Raw genomic sequence first — 19,212 nt, 5'->3', positions numbered from 1 at the left:
GTTTCTAGTGTTACTATTTAATCTTGGGTAATCACCTAAAAAAATGCATGGGGAAAAGAGACAGTTCTTCTAAAAGGAATAGTGTGAATACAAAATTAAAAATACATAAATATAAGGCCTTGATTTTATATGTATTTAAAACAGTTTTTGGCGTTTCATATTATTCAGAATAGATCTCTTTCTACCCTGTTGTGAAGTTAGGGAGAAATGGAAAAAGAGGAGATCGTCTTTTAGAAGAATTGTGGCTGAAGCTTAATCACTGTTATGTTTGCCTTCAACACTGTGTTTTTTAGTAATAAGTCTCGTAAGGACATAACTTCTATGGCCTATAGGCAGTAATGGTACTAATACCTATGATGAAAATACCACAAAAAATTCTACAAATAGAAGTAGTAGTCTTTTCATTTTTTGAAATGCTTTTTTAAAAAATTTTAACTATCACCTTAGAAACCATACATCAATAAACTAATCAAGACTAGTGGGTGACTCTGACATGTATATCATATCTCATCTTACCATTTACTATAGCACCACACTAATCAGACCTGCCTCAGGGTTTTATTGCCTGTTAAATGAAGCCTGGGAGCATTTCCTCCATGATTTATTATGGTATTTGGAGAAGTAGTTTCATTTGGGAAATACAGTTTCCATTTGTTTTCCTTTTAACTTGAATTTAAGCTCAATTCCTATTTTTGGTTTTGATTAATCTTTTTTTCCATTAGCGAATTACCAGTGTATTTTAATATTTTGATATTTTGTTGTATTACACACAGAGATGAATATTTTGTTTTGTGTGAGTATATATCTGGAGACTCCTGCGTTTGGGGAGAGGAGAGAGAGTAGGTTGCATTTTTTTTCTTTTAGTTTTAACTTACACGCAGATGGATTGTAAATCTCTTAGAATGTGACATTGATAACAGCATAGGAATTAAAACTGTATCTGGGAATTTTGACTTTTCTATAGTCCTGGGCTCCTAATCAGAAGTTTAGTAAATGTGTGTTGATTGGTTAGATGGCAATATAAATAAACCTAGTAAACGTAAGCTTATGTTCAAGGTAAAAGAAAAAGAAAATGAACTGTTCACATTCATCAAGAAATAGAGCAAATCAAAATAAGTCAGTCAAAAGAGTCAAGTTCATTTAATGAATATAGACATAGCCTTTAAAAATGCATTATAAATGTAATTGAAGAGTTAAAGACGCACACACTGAATTCTCTAACAGCGGTGTGGTTTATGTGTGAGGTACTTGGATACAGTTTTAGTCTGACAACATGTTAACCTTGCTGGATTAAAAAAAAAACTGAATGAAGACAAGGGGAGAAAAATCCTGGAGAAACATCATCTCCTTGTGGCAGCAGTTTATTTGGAAAGGGGATGACAAAATATGTCAAGACAATGCCCTGGCTTTCTTCATTAAATTTAGTAATGATTTGGGGAAAAAAAGGAAGGGTTTTTCTGTAACATTTTTTTCTGCAGATTTATAGACGTTTGTGGGATAAATATCTTCAAAGAAATATATATTACTTATCACACAGTTAATATTTTGCATATTATGGTCTTATTGGAATTAGAAATGTTTAGTAATTTATATCTTTAAATAGATGTACATCTTCTTTTTTTTTTTTTTTAACATCTTCTTTTTGTTTCTAAGATTTTTCTTTTATGAGTTTATTTCCAGTACTGAGACATCATTATGTTATAGAGGAGCTTTGTTTTTGTTTTCTTTTTTGGTGATGGCTTTTGGCAGCCATCCGTCTCCAAGTACAGTGTAACATGTAACAGTGAAGCTTGTTAAAGGGGGAGAAATATAAACTATCACCAGGCAGGCCCTGACAGACATTCAGACATCCACGCAGACACTGCTGCTACTTGATGGTGTCTCCCATTTTGAAAATGTAGCTATTTAAAAAGGGACAAAGTCGCAATAACTTTACACGCCTGTTGCTTGTTGTATGCACATATATTTTACTTGTGATTATTTCCCCACTGACAGTATCTTTCTAATGTTTAATTTGAATGGTTGCATTTATCTTTGCTAACTTGTCACTGTTAGTTTTACACTACGTTTCAATCCTCTAAATAGATTGTATATGTGCACACTGTACTTGGTAAAGAATTTAGAATTTGTGGTGATCCACACTGATGGGCTTGGGAGTATGTATGGGGGAGAACATGGGATAGATAGTAATTCAAGGTAGCAGGAAATCCTAACATGCACCTCTCCATGTGTTTAGCACTGATAGGCATTGATTTCATTTCATTGTTGAGATAATGGTGTCCTGTAAGCATTTAGGTGGAACAAAATGCCTAGGGTTAAAGGTGGACTATAGTTAATCTTCAGTGCAATTCATCCTCAGGCAGGTAATCAAAAATATACACGTGTTATTCTGAAAGTTCTGTTAAAGCTGTTATTTAAAAGTGGCAATCACATCCAGATGAAAATTCCAGAATATACCCCAAATATATTATAATCATCAGCATCGAGCTGCAATCATTTATTTTAAGAATCACATTTGCAAGCTAGGTCCATTTAAAATAAATATCCTGAGCTTCCCTGGTGGCACAGTGGTTAAGAATCCGCCTGCCAATGCAGGGGACACAGGTTCGAGCCCTGGTCCGGGAAGACCCCACATGCCGCAGAGCAACTAAGCCCGTGCGCCACAACTACTGAGCCCGTGTGCCACAACTACAGAGGCCCATGTGCCTAGAGCCCGTGCTCCGCAACAGGAGAAGCCACTGCAATGAGAAGCCCATGCACCGCAACGAAGAGCAGTCCCCACTTGCTACAACTAGAAGAAAGCCCGCAGGCAGCAACGAAGACCCAACACAGCCAAAAATAAATAAAATAAATAAAATAAACATTTAAAATAAAATAAAATATCCCAAATCTTAGTGTAAAAGTAATTTTTTAGTGAAATTACCGTTTTTTTTTTTTTAAAGTAGACACACCCAACTGGGTTGTTTAAGTATTTGTACGAGTGAAACTTATTTCCAAAGACTTCAGAGTGGGAAAACCAACAACTTTTTTTTTTAATTAAAAAAATTTTTTTAACATCTTTATTGGAGTATAATTGCTTTACAATGGTGTGTTAGTTTCTGCTGTATAACAAAGTGAATCAGCTATACATATACATATATCTCCATATCTCCTCCCTCTTGCATCTCCCTCCCACCCTCCCCATCCCACTCCTCTAGGTGGTCACAGAGCACTGAGCTGATCTCCCTGTGCTATGCAGCTGCTTCCCACTGGCTATCTATAACCAACAACTTTTGACTTTATATTTTAAGGGCAACACAGAGGAAATTTTCATTCAATTTCTGTTTAATTTGCTGTGACTGCTTTTGACATTCACAAATTATGTCATTAATTTTGACATGCAAATAAGAAAACCAGTGACTTTGGGATTCAGCTCTGAAGAGCTCTCACAGGTGCTTAGCCATGTCGCCTCTGTCTCCCCGCCAGGAATAACAGGACGATCAGTAAATGAGGTGTTGTAGTTTTCCCACAAGCCTTTGTAAAAGGAGTCTTTTTTCCTCTTTCTGATCCATTACAGAGCATTTGATTCTCAGGAACTTTTCCCCCTTTAATTTGTGCCTTCTTTCCTTACTTAAAGCCGTGGTCTCTTTTACTTTTTTGTTGATGCAGTCATTGATGACATTTTCTCAGGTAATTTTTTCCCCTTTAACTTGGATCTTCTTCCATTCCTTCAATCTATAGAGTATTTTCTTTTATTGTTGTCACTGTCACTGATGACATTTTCATCTGGTTCTTGACATATTCATTTTATAATACATGGCATCGTAAGGAGTTTTTTGGTCAGTGACATTTTGGCAAACGCTTGCCAGTGGCTACCAGAGAAGGTCAGTTAGACGCGGAGCAATGAAATAAATTACCCAAAAAGGCTTCTCTGCAATACTAATGAATAGGGCTCGCAGAGGACTAAGGGAGTCTGGGGTTCTTTGTGTTGTTTCTTTTTGTTGTTGTTATTGTTCCAGATCTTATCATTGTCATTCACTATATAACCTTGGTAAACTTATTTAAGTTCTCTTTTATAAGACTGAGTTAATGAGAACCTACCTTAGTGAAATGTTTGGAGGCTTAATCATGGTTCAAAAGCACCTTGAGTATGAGTCATTTGTTCATTATTAGAATGGTGGCTTGGGTGGTACCATCCATCATTGATGCTTTATCACCATTGTAGCCTCATGGTTCCCTGCAAATTGACAGGGAAGGTCTTATATCAAACGTTTTAAAGACACTAGCAGATTCTTCATGGCTACTTATTGCTTATTGTGTGGTAATACTGAAGTGTTCACAATTATCTGAAGAAAATAAGGCAATTAGTGTGTACTCATTATTGTACATTTTCATAAACGTCTCTATTTTCAGATTAAATGGGTGAAGTGTTTTCAGATTCATAAGTGGAGTTTTTAAAAAAAAAAAAAAACCGGTGACCCCTACTTATGTTGCCATAAAGTAAAATACCTTAATGTATAGCTACTTTACCTCTGTGAATGTTTTTCACTTGCAGTTTTTATCCAAATACTGTATATTTTAATGAGTTACACTTTTCAAAATATACTTTAACATTATCTACACACACACATACTCACACACGCATGATGGACTAATAAGGAGGTTAAATGAAATTCAAAATATCTAAGGAAGCAGGGCTTTCAATTTCTAATTTCTGGTTCAGTTGAGGAAATATAACGACTGAAAATTAAGGAAATTAACTGTTTACTTTGAGTGTTTATATGTAATTCTGTGTTTGATATATTCCAAAAATCCTAGGATTTGATTTGGAAGTAGTTTCAAAGGACATGTAACTCAGCCTTCTACCTATAAACTGCTGACTCTTCATCTATTGCATACATGCGGTTCTTTCTTTTTTTCTTTTCTTCCCATCTTCTTACCACTTTTCCTTCATCTCTCATCTGGGTCTATTTAATTAACATATTAAATCACATTCTGACTATCTGACATTCAAAATGCTTCATAAGTAAAAGATCAGCACTTTCTGAAAGTATTTTAAAGATCAGGTTATTTATTCTCAGTTTTAAAAAAAGACTGCAACACATCCCCTGAACTTTAGAGCTTGGACAGGTGTATGAGAGGTTTTAAAATACAGAGACATCTCCCTGGAGCATGTGTTTTGCAGGAGTGGAGTGGGGAGGACACAGCGGACTGCCAGGGGGCAAACCGCTAGAGGGAAGACACTGCACATGCTGATTTCCCTTTGCTCTGTCTTGCTTTGTTTTTCCAGCCCTGTGGCTTGCAGGTTTATTAAAATGCTAATGATGTTTATTCTATTTTTATTGGCAGCTCTCCAGATTTGATTATTGATATATCTGAATAACAGTGAAATGCAACATCAAGGTCTCACTTGACTCTTTTCCCTAGATTTTCGTCAGTAGAAGTATAAATACCACAATGTCCGATGGATCATATTGTAGTTTTTTTATCTGTGTAAAAGTGAAATGTTACAAGAGCACTGTCAACTGCTGTTTGGAAATGAGCTTTTATTGGGATAGCGAGGGGTCTCCCGTGGGCTCCATCCTTAGGTGAGTGTGCTATCCCACTCTCTGAGGAATAATCATATTTCCAATAACAAGTACCTGAGTGTGTTTGTGGGTTTTCATTGCTGTTCTCATTTTCTGGGTTTTGGTATTTCACATCTTGTACAGACTGACTAACGTGTATACTAATAGCCTGCAGAATACACCTGTGACTGGCAAGGGATTGAGGCGTTACTATATTTCTACCTGCTCTTTCTGAAAATTTTAACCACAGCCCTTTGGGGTTGAAAAGACTTCTGAGAACACCTCATGTAACTTCTTCATCTTGCTGTTTTGAAACTGAGGCTCAAGGATCACCTGTGACTTGTCTAGGTTCACACAGCCTGCTAGTGGTGAAGGTGGCCCTTAGGCTGCTGGGTCCCACTTGGCTGAGCTTCTCCCTTATCTTCCATTATAGCCACTTATTTGCCATCAACACTTGTTTTCTTTCATGGCCTAGAATGGAACTGGAGTATCTCTAGATTGTACACTCTTGTGTTTCTTTTATGCCCCTTTGGCAAAACAACAACACACACACAAGGACATTTTTAGTAAATATTAAAAAAAAAAAAAAAATGGAGACTATCTAAAATCTCACTTTCTAAACATTTCCATTGTTGACATTTTGGTGAACATCTTTTTAGATATGCACATATGTGCGTGTCCTCCTTTTGGAATTACATTGTGTGTGCTATTTTGCAGTCTGTGTTTATGTCAACAATATACTACGGATTTATTTTTATTTTAATAAATATAGATACCTCTCACCATTTCTCATGGATTTACAGTAGGGTTTTAGCATATTGCACTTAACCAATCTCTTATTGATAGACATTCTAGTTATTTCCAATTTTTACTCATAATAACTGTATGGTGAGCATCCTTATACCTGTGTCTTTGTGTACTTTTAATTTTTGTCTCCTTAGCGTTAAATTCTTGAAATGGAATTCCTGTATATAAGGGTAAATATATGTAAACTTTTTATACATCTTGCTTAATTCCCTATAGAAGATTATATCAATATATGTCTATATCCCTGGAGAAGAGTATCTGTTTCTCCATACCTATGCCAACCCTGGATGCAATCATCACCTATTTTGGAGCATTTAAAAATAACTTTAATGTTTAACTTTAATGTTTTTTAATGTTCAATAAAATTATTTAGGCACTAAATAATTATTTTCCACTAAGAGACAATATGCATAGTAGTTATGCCTGGAGCCAGATAGTCTGGATTTGAATCCTGGCTCTGCCACTTGCTACACATTTGTCACTGGGCAAGTTGCTTAGTCTCCCTCTGTCTTGTTATCTGTAAAATGAAGATTCCAATAGTACTCACTTCATAATGTTTTTGTCTGATTTAAATGTGATTATACATGTAAAGCACTTAGCACGGTTTCTGGCACGTAGTTAATTACTCAATACATGCCAGCTATAGCTATAATAATAATTATTATTACTATCAGTCAGTAAGCATTTGATTTCCATCTACAGTTTATAGTACACAATGCTGGAATATGGGGTTTGAAAAGAAATATAAGACACACTGATCAAAAAACCCCACCACATACCAGAGATAAGGCATAAGTAGTAAATGAAAGTTACATAATCAAGTTAAATAACAACACAAAATTACAGTGTAAGAACAGACATGGACTAAAACATTATTAATTACCAAATGAATGGTATATTCATGAAACAGGCTTCCATTATAATATTTGGAAGATCAATACCGCAGTTTGCTCTACTGTTTTATATTCTTTTTCCCAACAGGACCGACTCCTCCTGTGATTTAGGGTGATTGTATATCTCAATTCGTGCAGCACAGTCCTGGTTTGTGTCTGGCCTAATATTATGGTTGGATGATAAATTATATGGTCACCCTTTTATCCCAGTGATACCTTTCTGTGAATGTCATTGTGATGATGATGTGATGTCAAATTCTTGCTTTGGCCTAGGAGCTATTTTGACTATTATCTTTGCCCATTTGTTCTATTTTGGATCAATTTTATAGTTTAATTTAGAGGACAATCTTATTTCCAGGTGCTCAGGGGAAAGCTCATTCTTAACTATCACTTACTGCTTACAAATGTTAGAAGAGAAACTTGGTTTACTGCCAGAGAAGAATAGTTTATTGCTGGATTATTGATGATCCAGCATGTTGCATCAGGGTATCAACTGAGACTTTATTTTTCTGAAACCAAAGGGAGAAATATTTCAGGGTGAATTATGGCAGTTAGGTGGAAAATTTTAAATGTATAAATAAAACAAATCCACTCTTCCTTAGAGGTCTAACACGTTATTTTGCACACAGGTGTGATTGTAATGATAAACACGTTTTGAGCAATGTGTAGTTCTCCACATCTTCAGTACAGATTTTTAAAAATATTTTAATGTCCTGCATTATTGGCATCTTAGCCAGTTTCCTAATATTTGATTGTTAGTTGAACCTTCTTATCTGCTTTCCTTGCCATTGATGTCACAATAATACATTTAAAAGATTGAGAGTTTAGTTTTTGAATGATGAATAAATGGTAAGAAAGAACATAAAGGAATAGAGGTTGACTATGCTGGGCCCTGGCAAAAATGAAACATTTTTTAGCTCTTTCATTATAACTATCTCTTAATTAGATATTATCAAATGTTAAAGGAAGATGCTTGTCACATTTGGATTTATTGTGTAGGAAATTCATGCTCTGAATCATAGTGGGCCTAGATGACTTTTTTTCTGATCTAGATGAGGACATTGTCATATTATAATATTAGTGTTTGATTCAATATAATTTGTATTCCTTTTTTTTTTTTTTTTTTTGGTCATTGATTATGTGCCAGGCAGTGTACTTAGTACTGGCAGTACATAGTTGAATAAGAAATGGTCTCTGCCTCCCAGAGCAGGGGAGAGTAGGGAGAGGCTAATAAGACTTGTGAATAGCCATAGGATTTAAAAAACCTACCTGCATATCATTATAGAATAACAGCTGGAACACTAACACTTATATAGCATTGCCTTTGCTAACCCCTGTTCTAAGTGCTTTACATATAGTAAATTTCTAACAACCCTGTGAGGTAGATACTATTATTATTCCCATTTTTCAAATAAGGGAACCAAGGCACAAGAGATTAAGTGGCCCAGTGTGACATAAGTAAAATACAATTTTCTATTCCAAGTGAACTCTTTAGAGAAGCAGTATTCACATGTCTCTTTTGTGTCTGATAAGCATTATGAGAAGTAATTGTCGTGTGACCCAAGAATTTGTGAGAGAAAATTACTGCATATGATTTTGTTTATTCGTCATTTATTCACTTACCAGGTATTTATTAAGTACTTACTGTGACCGGACATTTGGGCTAGGACAGTGAACAGAATCTTTGTGTTCCCTGCCTTCGTGGAGTTGATAGTTAGCAATACTTGCCTCTGACATAGTCAAGGGATTTCTGGATGATTGTATAATACTTGTGCTGCTTTTCATTTTCATCATTTCTATGCACTCTTTTTAACTTTGTTGAGCACGCTCTGAAACCCTGTTTGCCTCTTCCTGTAATTGAGGGAGTCAGTGGTCTCCAGTTGCCATGAGTAGGTAGTTTTTAATTACTGTACATTGCACTTTTGTGTAACCTGGATTTTTACATATTGTACAATGACTCCCTTAAACTGATATTTATATACCAAATCTCATTGCTCTCACTGATGAAAGATGGTCCCTGGCTCTCACTTAGATTTTCTAACTTACTTTCAGTGACTAACGGGATATATTGTTTAACTAAAATTCCTACTGCAGTTATATTCCATTTTACATATTGGGGAATGAGTAAACTTTTCCTGTCCAAATGAGAAAATAATTCTGGGTCCTGAGTTGATTTATCAGTGCTCAGTGGTGTGACTGCCAAGTACTGCAGCTGCTGGGAGAGTGTGACCTGTGTGGAGGCCTTGGGACGCTAATGGGTAGTGACTTGTGATAAGAACTGACTCACTGGTTGAGTTTGCACTGTTTTTTCTTTCAGCATGTCATGATTCTCTCCCCAGGGTCTTGCAGAGAGGCGATCACTTATGGGCAATCTGGGCTGCTGAAAAAGAAAGCTTCTCCCACGTCTCCTTCAGGGACCTAGTGTTTCCCACCTTGGAAGCTAAACGGCTTAGGGGCTGGCTGACCTTCGCCTGAGACCCAGAAACAGGGTGGAAAAAAGGGCGGTTGCTCTTAGGTAAGGGAAACTGCTCCCTTCTCAGCCTCAGCCATGAGGCTGACTTTTCCTTAAGGCCCCGTCAAGACTCTTACCTCCCTGCTGAATTATGCAGGCCCAAGGAAGACATGCCTGCAGGATCACAATTAGGGATTTTATCCTGCCCTTCCTCCATCTGTCCCAAGTAACATCTTAATTCTTTTTTTTTTAACTTTCAAACTTGTTTTTAGGACTGGTTTTTATCCTCAAGTGGGGGCTGTCGCTAAGTATATGAAAAGGGCTTTCCTCTGGGATTTTTTTCTTTAGTTCAGATATTAAACTAAACATAGAACATAATTTATGGAAAACAATTTTTCTTATTGGTGTGGTGGCTCATTTTCCCCCAGTAGAATGCCAACCCAATTTTACTCTGCATTCTCAAAGCTGGTGGCTAAGAGCTTTCTTCCTTTCCTCTTTATTTCAGAAGTAAGTAGTGGTTTGTCTAATTACTGTACTGTAGTTACAATTATAGAGAAAAGGTCAGTCTAGTCCTTGCCAATTAAAGTAGGAAAAAGCTACATTTATAACCACTAAGAGCCATTATGTCAATTTAATGCTCTTCATCAGTGTGTAACCTGTTTTCTAGGATATATAAATCTAATTTTGGTATTATAGTACACTCACCCTTTTAAAGGCCTTTGGTGGTGCGGAAAAGACATTATTGCGAGTGACTTATATTAATCGTGCATCCTTTCATTGTGTCTCATCATGGATTTTAGGATCTGGATTTTGTAAAACCTGGTCATCATAATAAGTAGGAATAGACCCTCTGAGTCACTGGTTGATCCTTTTATTTTTAATTATTTGACAAAATAACATAACCTGTTGTGATTTAGGTTTTCTAACTTTTTTTCAGTGACAAACAGGCATATACTATTTAACTAAAATTCTCATTGCTATGATGTTTCATTTTATATATAGGAAAAATCTATAAACTTTTACTATCCTAGTGAGAAAATAATCCTGGGATCTAAGTTGATTTTTCATTGCTGTTTTCTTACCTTTGCTATTTCATTTTTATATGTGTATAGTATTTAAGGATTTTTAACATCATTGATTTAGTACATTAAGAAAATATGATTGAAAATGAAATATTTATGTTAATTTCACCCCTTATGAAAAGTCTGAACACAATATATCTTTATATGCCGTGCAGGATGTATCACATATCACCAGGTTTTCGCAAATCTGAAATGTTGTCTTCTTAAGTAATCCTTTTGCTATAGTAGTTTTTTGAATAAAATCGCGTAGTGTTTTGAATCAAGAAAAAGGGGGGTGGGAAAGTTGAGTTTGTCTGGCTTAGACTTGTGAGGGATATGAGAACATACCTACAACTTGATATTCCAGAGTAGATTTCTCTATTCGAAGTAATTGTCTGTAATATTAGCCAAGGACATTCTGATTCTTGTTCTCTGAGACTTTACAAATCTAAAATATGGGAATACTAATTGAAATACAACCATTTACTTGCTAGGGACCTACGGGTTTCTTTTTCCTTCTTCCAGTAAGGTTCAAGGTACACCTTCAGGCCTTTGAAGTTCCCCATAGCTATATTTACCTCTTTCAGTATCTTCTACATGCAAAAGAAAATGTAAAACTTAGTAGACTTATCATGGCTTTCTTTTCTTGTTTTAGCTCTTAGAAGCTATTGTCTTGAACTCCCAGATCTGAATATGTCATGGTTGATTACATTAACCTCCCACCAAGCCTACTTTTCTCTAAGTCAAACTGGGACTGAGACATTCCACTTTTCTATGCAGTGACTTTTTTCCTAACCCTCTAGAAATCAAATTTTGGATCGAATTGATTTTATGATCTTAAATCCTTGATCCGTATGTCACCTTGGAATAGTCCCTGGCTCTGTTCTTTCTCCTTCAATCTCTCCACTTACTAATGTTTGAATAATAATGCCAGCGACCACAACCACCATGCACACACACACACACACACACACACACCATTAGAAGTTGTTGGTTATTGCTTTATAGTTACAGTTTTATTTGTGGAAATTTGATATCTTTTTTTTTTTAATGTAAATTTATTTATTTATTTTTGGCTGATGTTGGGTCTTCGTTGCACGCAGGCTTTCTCTAGTTGCAGCGAGTGGGGGCTACTCTTTGTTGCGGTGCGTAGGCTTCTCATTGCGGTGGCTTCTCTTGTTGCAGAACACTGGGTCTACGTGCACGGGCTCAGTAGTTGTGGCTCTTGGGCTCTAGAGTGCAGGCTCAGTAGTTGTGGCACACAGGCTTAATTGCTCTGCGGCATGTGGGATCTTTCCAGACCAGGGCTCAAACCCGTGTCCCCTGCATTGGCAGGCGGATTCTTAACCACTGCGCCACCAGGGGAGTCCCTGATATCTTTAAATATTATAAAACATAGCACTTTCTATTTGCTTAAGCCTCTCATTCTTGGGGTTTATAGTTTTCTTATTACAGGTCCTATGTATTTCATATTAAATTTAGTTTTATTCAGTAATTTTATTGCTGTAGTGAATGATATCAATTTAATGTTTTTTAACTGGTTATTATTGGTCAATGAGAGTATACTTTTTGTACATTTTAAATATACTTCTGTATGTAAATTTTGTAATTGACCATCTTTCTGAATTTATATAGTGTCTAATAGGTTTATAGTTGATTCTCTTGGCTCTTAAAGGTAGACAGTCACATCATTTGAAAATAATGATAAATTTACCCTCTTTTTTCTAAGATTTTGCCTTTTATTTCCTTTTATTTATATATTTGATTGTATTCTCTAGAATGTCAAGAGGCAAGTTATAGTGTCCATCGACAGATGAATGGATAAAGAAGATGTGGCACATATATACAATGGAATATTACTCAGCCATAAAAAGAAACGAAATTGAGTATTTGTAGTGAGGTGGATGGACCTAGAGTCTGTCATACAGAGTGAAGTAAGTCAGGAAGAGCAAAACAAATACTGTATGCTAACACATATATATGGAATCTAAGGGAAAAAAAAAAGCTTAATTTAAAAAGTCTAGTTCTTGCTTTTACTGTAAACTTTCTCCACCTCCCCCTCCCTTTTTTTAACATCTTTATTGGAGTATAATTGCTTTACAATGGTGTATTAATTTCTGCTGTATAACAAAGTGAATCAGCTTTATGTATACATATGTCCCCATATCCCCTCCCTCTTGCGTCTCCCTCCCTCCCACCCTCCCTATCCCACCCCTCTAGGTGGTCACAAAGCACCGAGCTGATCTCCCTGTGTGATGCAGCTGCTTCCCACTAGCTATGTATTTTACATTTGGTAGTGTATATATGTCCATACCACTCTCTCACTTCGTCCCAGCTTACCCTTCCCCCTCGCCTTGTGCTCAGGTCCACTCTCTACGTCTGTGTCTTTATTCCTGTCCTGCCCCTAGGTTCTTCAGAACCAATTTTTTTTTTTTTAGAATCCATATATATGTGTTAGCATATGGTATTTGTTTTTCTCTTCCTGACTTACTTCACTCTGTATGACAGACTCTAGGTCCATCCACCTCACTACAAATAACTCAATTTCATTTCTTTTTATGGCTGAGTAATATTCCATTGTACATATGTGCCACATCTTCTTTATCCATTCATCTGTCGATGGACACTTAGGTTGCTTCCATGACCTGGCTATTGTAAATAGTGCTGCAATGAACATTGTTGTACATGACTCTTTTTGAATTATGGTTTTCTCAGGGTATATGCCTAGTAGTGGGATTGCTGGGTCATATGGTAGTTCTATTTTTAGTTTTTTAAGGACCTCCATACTGTTCTCCATAGGAGTTGTATCAATTTACATTCCCACCAACAGTGCAGGAGAGTTCCCTTTTCTCCACACCCTCTCCAGCATTTATTGTTTGTAGAGTTTTTGATGATGGCCATTCTAACCGGTGTGAGGTGATACCTCATTGTCATTTTGATTTGCATTTCTCTAATGATTAGTGATGTTGAGCATCCTTTTATGTGTTTGTTGGCAATCTGAATATCATCTTTGGAGAAATGTCTATTTAGGTCTTCTGCCCATTTTTGGATTTGGTTGTTTGTTTTTTTGCTATTAGCTGCATGAGCTGCTTGTATATTTTGGAGAGTAATCCTTTGTCAGTTGCTTCATTTGCAAACATTTTCTCCCATTCTGAGGGTTGTCTTTTCATCTTGTTTATGGTTTCCTTTGCTGTGCAAAAGCTTTTTAAGTTTCATTAGGTCCCATTTGTTTATTTTTGTTTTTATTTCCATTTCTCTAGGAGGTGGGTCAAAAAGGATCTTGCTGTGATTTATGTCACAGCGTGTTCTGCCTATGTTTTCCTCTAAGAGTTTTATAGTGTCTGACCTTACATTTAGGTCTTTAATTCATTTGGAATTTATTTTTGTGTGTGGGGTTAGGAAGTGTTCTAATATCATTCTTTTACAGGTAGCTGTCCAGTTTTCCCAGCACCACTTACTGAAGAGGCTGTCTTTTCTCCATTGTATATTCTTGCCTCCTTTATCAAAGATAAGATGACCGTATGTGCGTGGGTTTATCTCTGGGCTTTCTATCCTGTACCACTGATCTATATTTCTGTTTTTGTGCCAGTACCATACTGTCTTGATTACTGAAGCTTTGTAGTATAGTCTGAAGTCAGTGAGCCTGATTCCTCCAGCTCCGTTTTTCTTTCTCAAGATTGCTTTGGCTATACGGGGTCTTTTGTGTTTCCATACAAATTGTGAAATTTTTTATTCTAGTTCTGTGAAAAATGCCATTGGTAGTTTGTTAGGGATTGCATTGTGTCTGTAGATTGCTTTGGGTAGTATAGTCATTTTCACAATGTTGATTCTTCCAATCCAAGAACATGGTATATCTCTCCATATGTTTGTATCGTCTTTAATTTCCTTCATCAGTGTCTTTTAGATTTCTGCATACAGGTCTTTTGTCTCCTTAGGTAGGTTTATTCCTAGGTATCTTATTCTTTTTGTTGCAGTGATAAATGGGAGTGTTTCCTTAATTTCTCTTTCAGATTTTCCATCCTTAGTGTACAGGAATGCAAGAGATTTCTGTGCATTAATTTTGTATCCTGCTACTTTACCAGATTCGTTGATTAACTCCAGTAGTTTTCTGGTAGCATCTTTAGGATTCTCTATATATAGTATCATGTCATCTGCAAACAGTGACAGTTTTACTTCTTCTTTTCTGATTTGGATGCCTTTTATTTCTTTTTCTTCTCTGATTGCTGTGGCTAAAACTTCTAAAACTATGTTGAATTATAGTGGTGAGAGTGGGCAACCCTGTCTTGTTCCTGATCTTAGAGGAAACAGTTTCAGTTTTTCACCATTGAGAACGATGTTGGGTGTGAGTTTGTCATATATGGCCTTTATTATGTTGAGGTAGGTTCCCTCTGTGCCCACTTTCTGGAGAGTTTTTATCATAAGTGGGTGTTGAATTTTGTCAAAATCTTTTTCTGCGTCTATTGAGATTATCGTATGGTTTTTATCCTTCCATTTGTTAATATGGTGTATCACATTGATTGATTTGCGTATATTGAAGAATCCTTGCATTCCTGGGATAAACCCCACTTGATCGTGGTGTATGATCCTTTTAATATGCTGTTGGATTCTGTTTGCTAGTATTTTGTTGAGGATTTTTGCATCTATATTCATCAGTGATATTGACCTGTGGTTTTCTTTTTTTGTGACATCTTTGTCTGGTTTTGGGATCAGGGTGATGGTAGCCTCGTATAATGAGTTTGGGAGTGTTCATCCCTCTGCTATATTTTGGAAGACTTTGAGAAGGATAGGTGTTAGCTCTTCTCTAAATGTTTGATAGAATTCACCTGTGAAGCCATCTGGTCCTGGGCTTTTGTTTGTTGGAAAATTTTTAATCACAGTTTCAATTTCAGTACTTCTGGTTGGTCTGTTTATATTTTCTGTTTCTTCCTGGTTCAGTCTCGGAAGGTTGTGCTTTTCTAAGAATGTGTCCATTTCTTCCAGGTTGTCCATCTTATTGGCATATAGTTGCTGGTAGTAATCTCTCATGATCCTTTGTATTTCTGCAGTGTCAGTTGTTACTTCTCCTTTTTCATTTCTAATTCTGTTGATTTGAGTCGTCTCTCTTTTTTTCTTGATGAGTCAGGCTAATGGTTTATCAATTTTGTTTATCTTCTCAAAGAACCAGCTTTTAGTTTTACTGATCTTTGCTATTGTTTCCTTCATTTCTTTTTCATTTATTTCTGATCTGATCTTTATGATTTCTTTCCTTCTGCTAACTATGGGGGTTTTTTTGTTCTTCTTTCTCTAATTACTTTAGGTGTAAGGTTAGGTTGTTTATTTGAGATTTTTCTGGTTTCTTGAGGTAGGATTGTATTGCTATAAACTTCCCTCTTAGAACTGCTTTTGCTGCATCCCATAGGTTTTGGGTTGTCGCGTTTTCATTGTCATTTGTTATTAGGTATTTTTTGACTTCCTCTTTGATTTCTCCAGTGATCTCTTGGTTATTGAGTAGCATATTGTTTAGCCTCCACGTGTTTGTATTTTTTTACAGTTTTTTTTCCCTGTAATTGATATTTAGTCTCTAGCATTGTGGTCGGAAAGGATACTCGATATGATTTCAATTTTCTTAAATTTATCAAGGCTTGATTTGTGACCCAAGATATGACCTGTCCTGGAGAATGTTCCATGAGCACTTGAGAAGAAAGTGTATTCTGTTGTTTTTGGATGGAATGTCTTATAAATATCAGTTAAGTCTATCTTGTCTTATGTGTCATTTAAAGCTTGTGTTTCCTTATTTATTTTCGTTTTGGTTGATCTGTCCATTGGTGAAAGTGGGGTGTTAAAGTCCCCTACTATGATTGTGTTAGTGTCGATTTCCCCTTTTATGGCTGTTAGCATTTGTCTTATGTATTGAGGTGCTCCTATGTTGGGTGCATAAATATTTACGATTATTATATCTTCTTCTTGAGTTGATCCCTTGATCATTATGTAGTGTCCTTTGTCTCTTTTAATAGTCTTTATTTTAAAGTCTATTTTGTCTGATATGAGAATTGCTATTCCAGCTTTCTTTTGATTTCCATTTGCATGGAATATCTTTTTCCATCCCCTCACTTTCAGTCTGTATGCGTCCCTAGGTCTGAAGTGAGTCTCTTGTTGACAGCATATATATGGGTCTTGTTTTTGTATCCGTTCAGCCAGTCTGTGTCTTTTGGTTGGAGCATTTAATCCATTTACATTTAAAGTACTTATCAATATGTATGTTCCTATTACCATTTTCTTAATTGTTTTGGGTTTGTTTTTGTAGGTCTTTTCCTTCTCTTGTGTTTGCTGCCTAGAGAAGTTCCTTTAGCATTTGTTGTAAAGCTGGTTTGTTGGTGCTGAATTCTCTTAGCTTTTGCTTGTCTGTAAAGGTTTTAATTTCTCCATTGGATCTGAATGAGATCCTTGCCAGGTAGAGTAATCTTAGTTGTAGGTTTTTCCCTTTCATCACTTTAAATATGTCCTGCCACTCCCTTCTGGCTTGCAGAGTTTCTGCTGAAAGATCAGCTTTTAACCTTATGGGGATTCCCATGTATGTTATTTGTTGTGTTTCCCTTGCTGCTTTTAATATTTTTTCTTTGTATTTAATTTTTGATAGTTTGATTAATATGTGTCTTGGCATGTTTCTCCTTGGATTTATCCTGTATGGGACTCTGCGCTTCCTGGACTTGATTGACTATTTACTTTCCCATGGTAGGGAAGTTTTCAACTATAATCTCTTCAAATATTTTCTCAGACACTTTCTTTTTCTCTTCTTCTTCTGGGACCCCTATAATTTGAATGTTGGTGCGTTTAACGTCCCAGAGGTCTCTGAGACTGTCCTCAATTCTTTTCATTCTTTTGTCTTTATTCTGCTCTGCAGTAGTTATTTCCACTCTTTTATCTTCCAGGTCACTTATCCCTTCTTCTGCCACAGTTATTCTGCTATTTACTCCTTCTAGGGAATTTTAAATTTCGTTTATTGTGTTTTTCATCATTGTCTGTTTGCTCTTTAGTTCTTCTAGGTCCTTGTTAAAAGTTTCTTGTATTTTCTCCATTCTATTTTCAAGATTTTGGATCATCTTTACTATCATTACTCTGAATTCTTTTTCAGGTAGACTTCTATTTCCTCTTCATTTGTTTGGTCTGCTGGGTTTTTACCTTGCTCTTTCATCTGCTGCATATTTTTCTGTCTTCTCATTTTGTTTAACTTAACTGTGTTTGGGGTCTCCTTTTTTCAGGCTGCAGGTTTGTAGTTCCCATTGTTTTTGCTGTCTGCCCCCAGTGGGTGAGGTTGGTTCAGTGACTTGTGTAGGATCCCTGGTGGAGGAGACTGGTGCCTGTGTTCTGGTGGGTGGGGCTGGATCTTGTATTTCGGTGGGTAGGGCAGCGTCCGGTGGTGTGTTTTGGGGTGTCTGTGAACTTAGTATGATTTTAGTCAGCCTGTCTGCTAATGGGTGGGGTTGTGTTCCTGTCTTGCTAGTTGTTTGGCTTGGGGAGTCCAGCATTGGAGTTTGCTGGCCATTGGGTGGAGCTGGGTCTTAGCGTTAAGGCGGAGATATCTGGGAGAGTTCTTGCTGATTGATATTTTGTGGGATCAGGACATCTCTGGTGGTCCAGTGTCCTGAACTTGGCTCTATCACCTCAGAGGCTCATGCCTGACACCAGGCCGGAGCACCAAGACCCTGTCAGCCACACTGCTGGATCCACATCAGAAGAGCAAGGAATAGAAAGGGCTTCCTCAGAACTTAAAAGCCTCACTGTTGGCCTCCTGGCTGGGTCTCTGCAACACGTAATCCCTTACATCATAAGCTGATGGCAGGTCCAAAGCATTGCTCTCCTCTGACTGGCTTCCTGGAGTGGCTTCCTGAGTTGCCATAGTCCGCCCCACTACAGCAGCTGCCTCGAACTGCAAGTGGTGGTGCCACGCACCCCCCCTTTTTTTTTTAAAGCAGATATATTAAATGAAAGAAAATGGCAAAAAGTATTAGTGGAAAGTTACCTGTGTCTGGGTAATTAGAGTTGAAAGGTGACTTATAGAAGTAATTGGTGCATCAGTTTTATTTAACACTGAACATTTAAAAAGCTAAACTGAGTTTTACTTTTGTTTTTGATTCCTATCAAGTATAAATTTATTGGCTTTCAGAGGTATTTTTCTTTTATCTTTTCTTTTTCTTACGTAGCCATATTAAAATTTGACTGTTCTCAAACAGTGTCATTGTATAATTTATTTTGTATATAGTGTACTGAAACTAATAATGCATCTATGCCTTTTAGTTTTGTTTTGTTTTTTAAGAAAAATCAAAGTTGAATTCACTGGTTATTGAGTATTCATAGACCATTCCTAAAACTCCATAGAACACAACAAACATGATCTTTCAAATAAAAAGTGTTGCATTGGGTTTTGTTGCATCTTCTCTCAAAAAAGCAAACCTTCCTATAAGAGATACTTTGGC

The 19,212-nt window shown here is 36.5% G+C and overlaps 1 protein-coding gene and 1 pseudogene across 4 annotated transcripts in view; one reads left to right on the top strand and one right to left on the bottom strand.

Annotated features, from left to right (window-relative positions):
- FBXL17 (F-box and leucine rich repeat protein 17) overlaps nucleotides 1-19,212 on the top strand; it is a 472,180-nt gene that overhangs the window by 175,472 nt on the left and 277,496 nt on the right. Inside the window, exon 7 of one of the 4 annotated variants that reach the window (XM_036846594.1) lies at nucleotides 5,407-5,485. The exons of the other annotated variants lie outside the window; for them this stretch is intronic. Coding sequence (XP_036702489.1) covers nucleotides 5,407-5,428 — 22 coding nt within the window. The 3' untranslated portion in view covers nucleotides 5,429-5,485. Of the gene's footprint in view, nucleotides 1-5,406; nucleotides 5,486-19,212 lie in introns of those variants that run through there. 4 annotated transcript variants of the gene reach the window in all.
- On the bottom strand, nucleotides 11,224-18,649 carry LOC118891939 (annotated as a pseudogene).

Source organism: Balaenoptera musculus, chromosome 3, assembly GCF_009873245.2.
Source record: "Balaenoptera musculus isolate JJ_BM4_2016_0621 chromosome 3, mBalMus1.pri.v3, whole genome shotgun sequence".
In the NCBI taxonomy this organism is placed as follows: Eukaryota; Metazoa; Chordata; class Mammalia; order Artiodactyla; family Balaenopteridae; genus Balaenoptera; species Balaenoptera musculus.
This window is presented reverse-complemented; position numbering and strand designations above follow the sequence as displayed.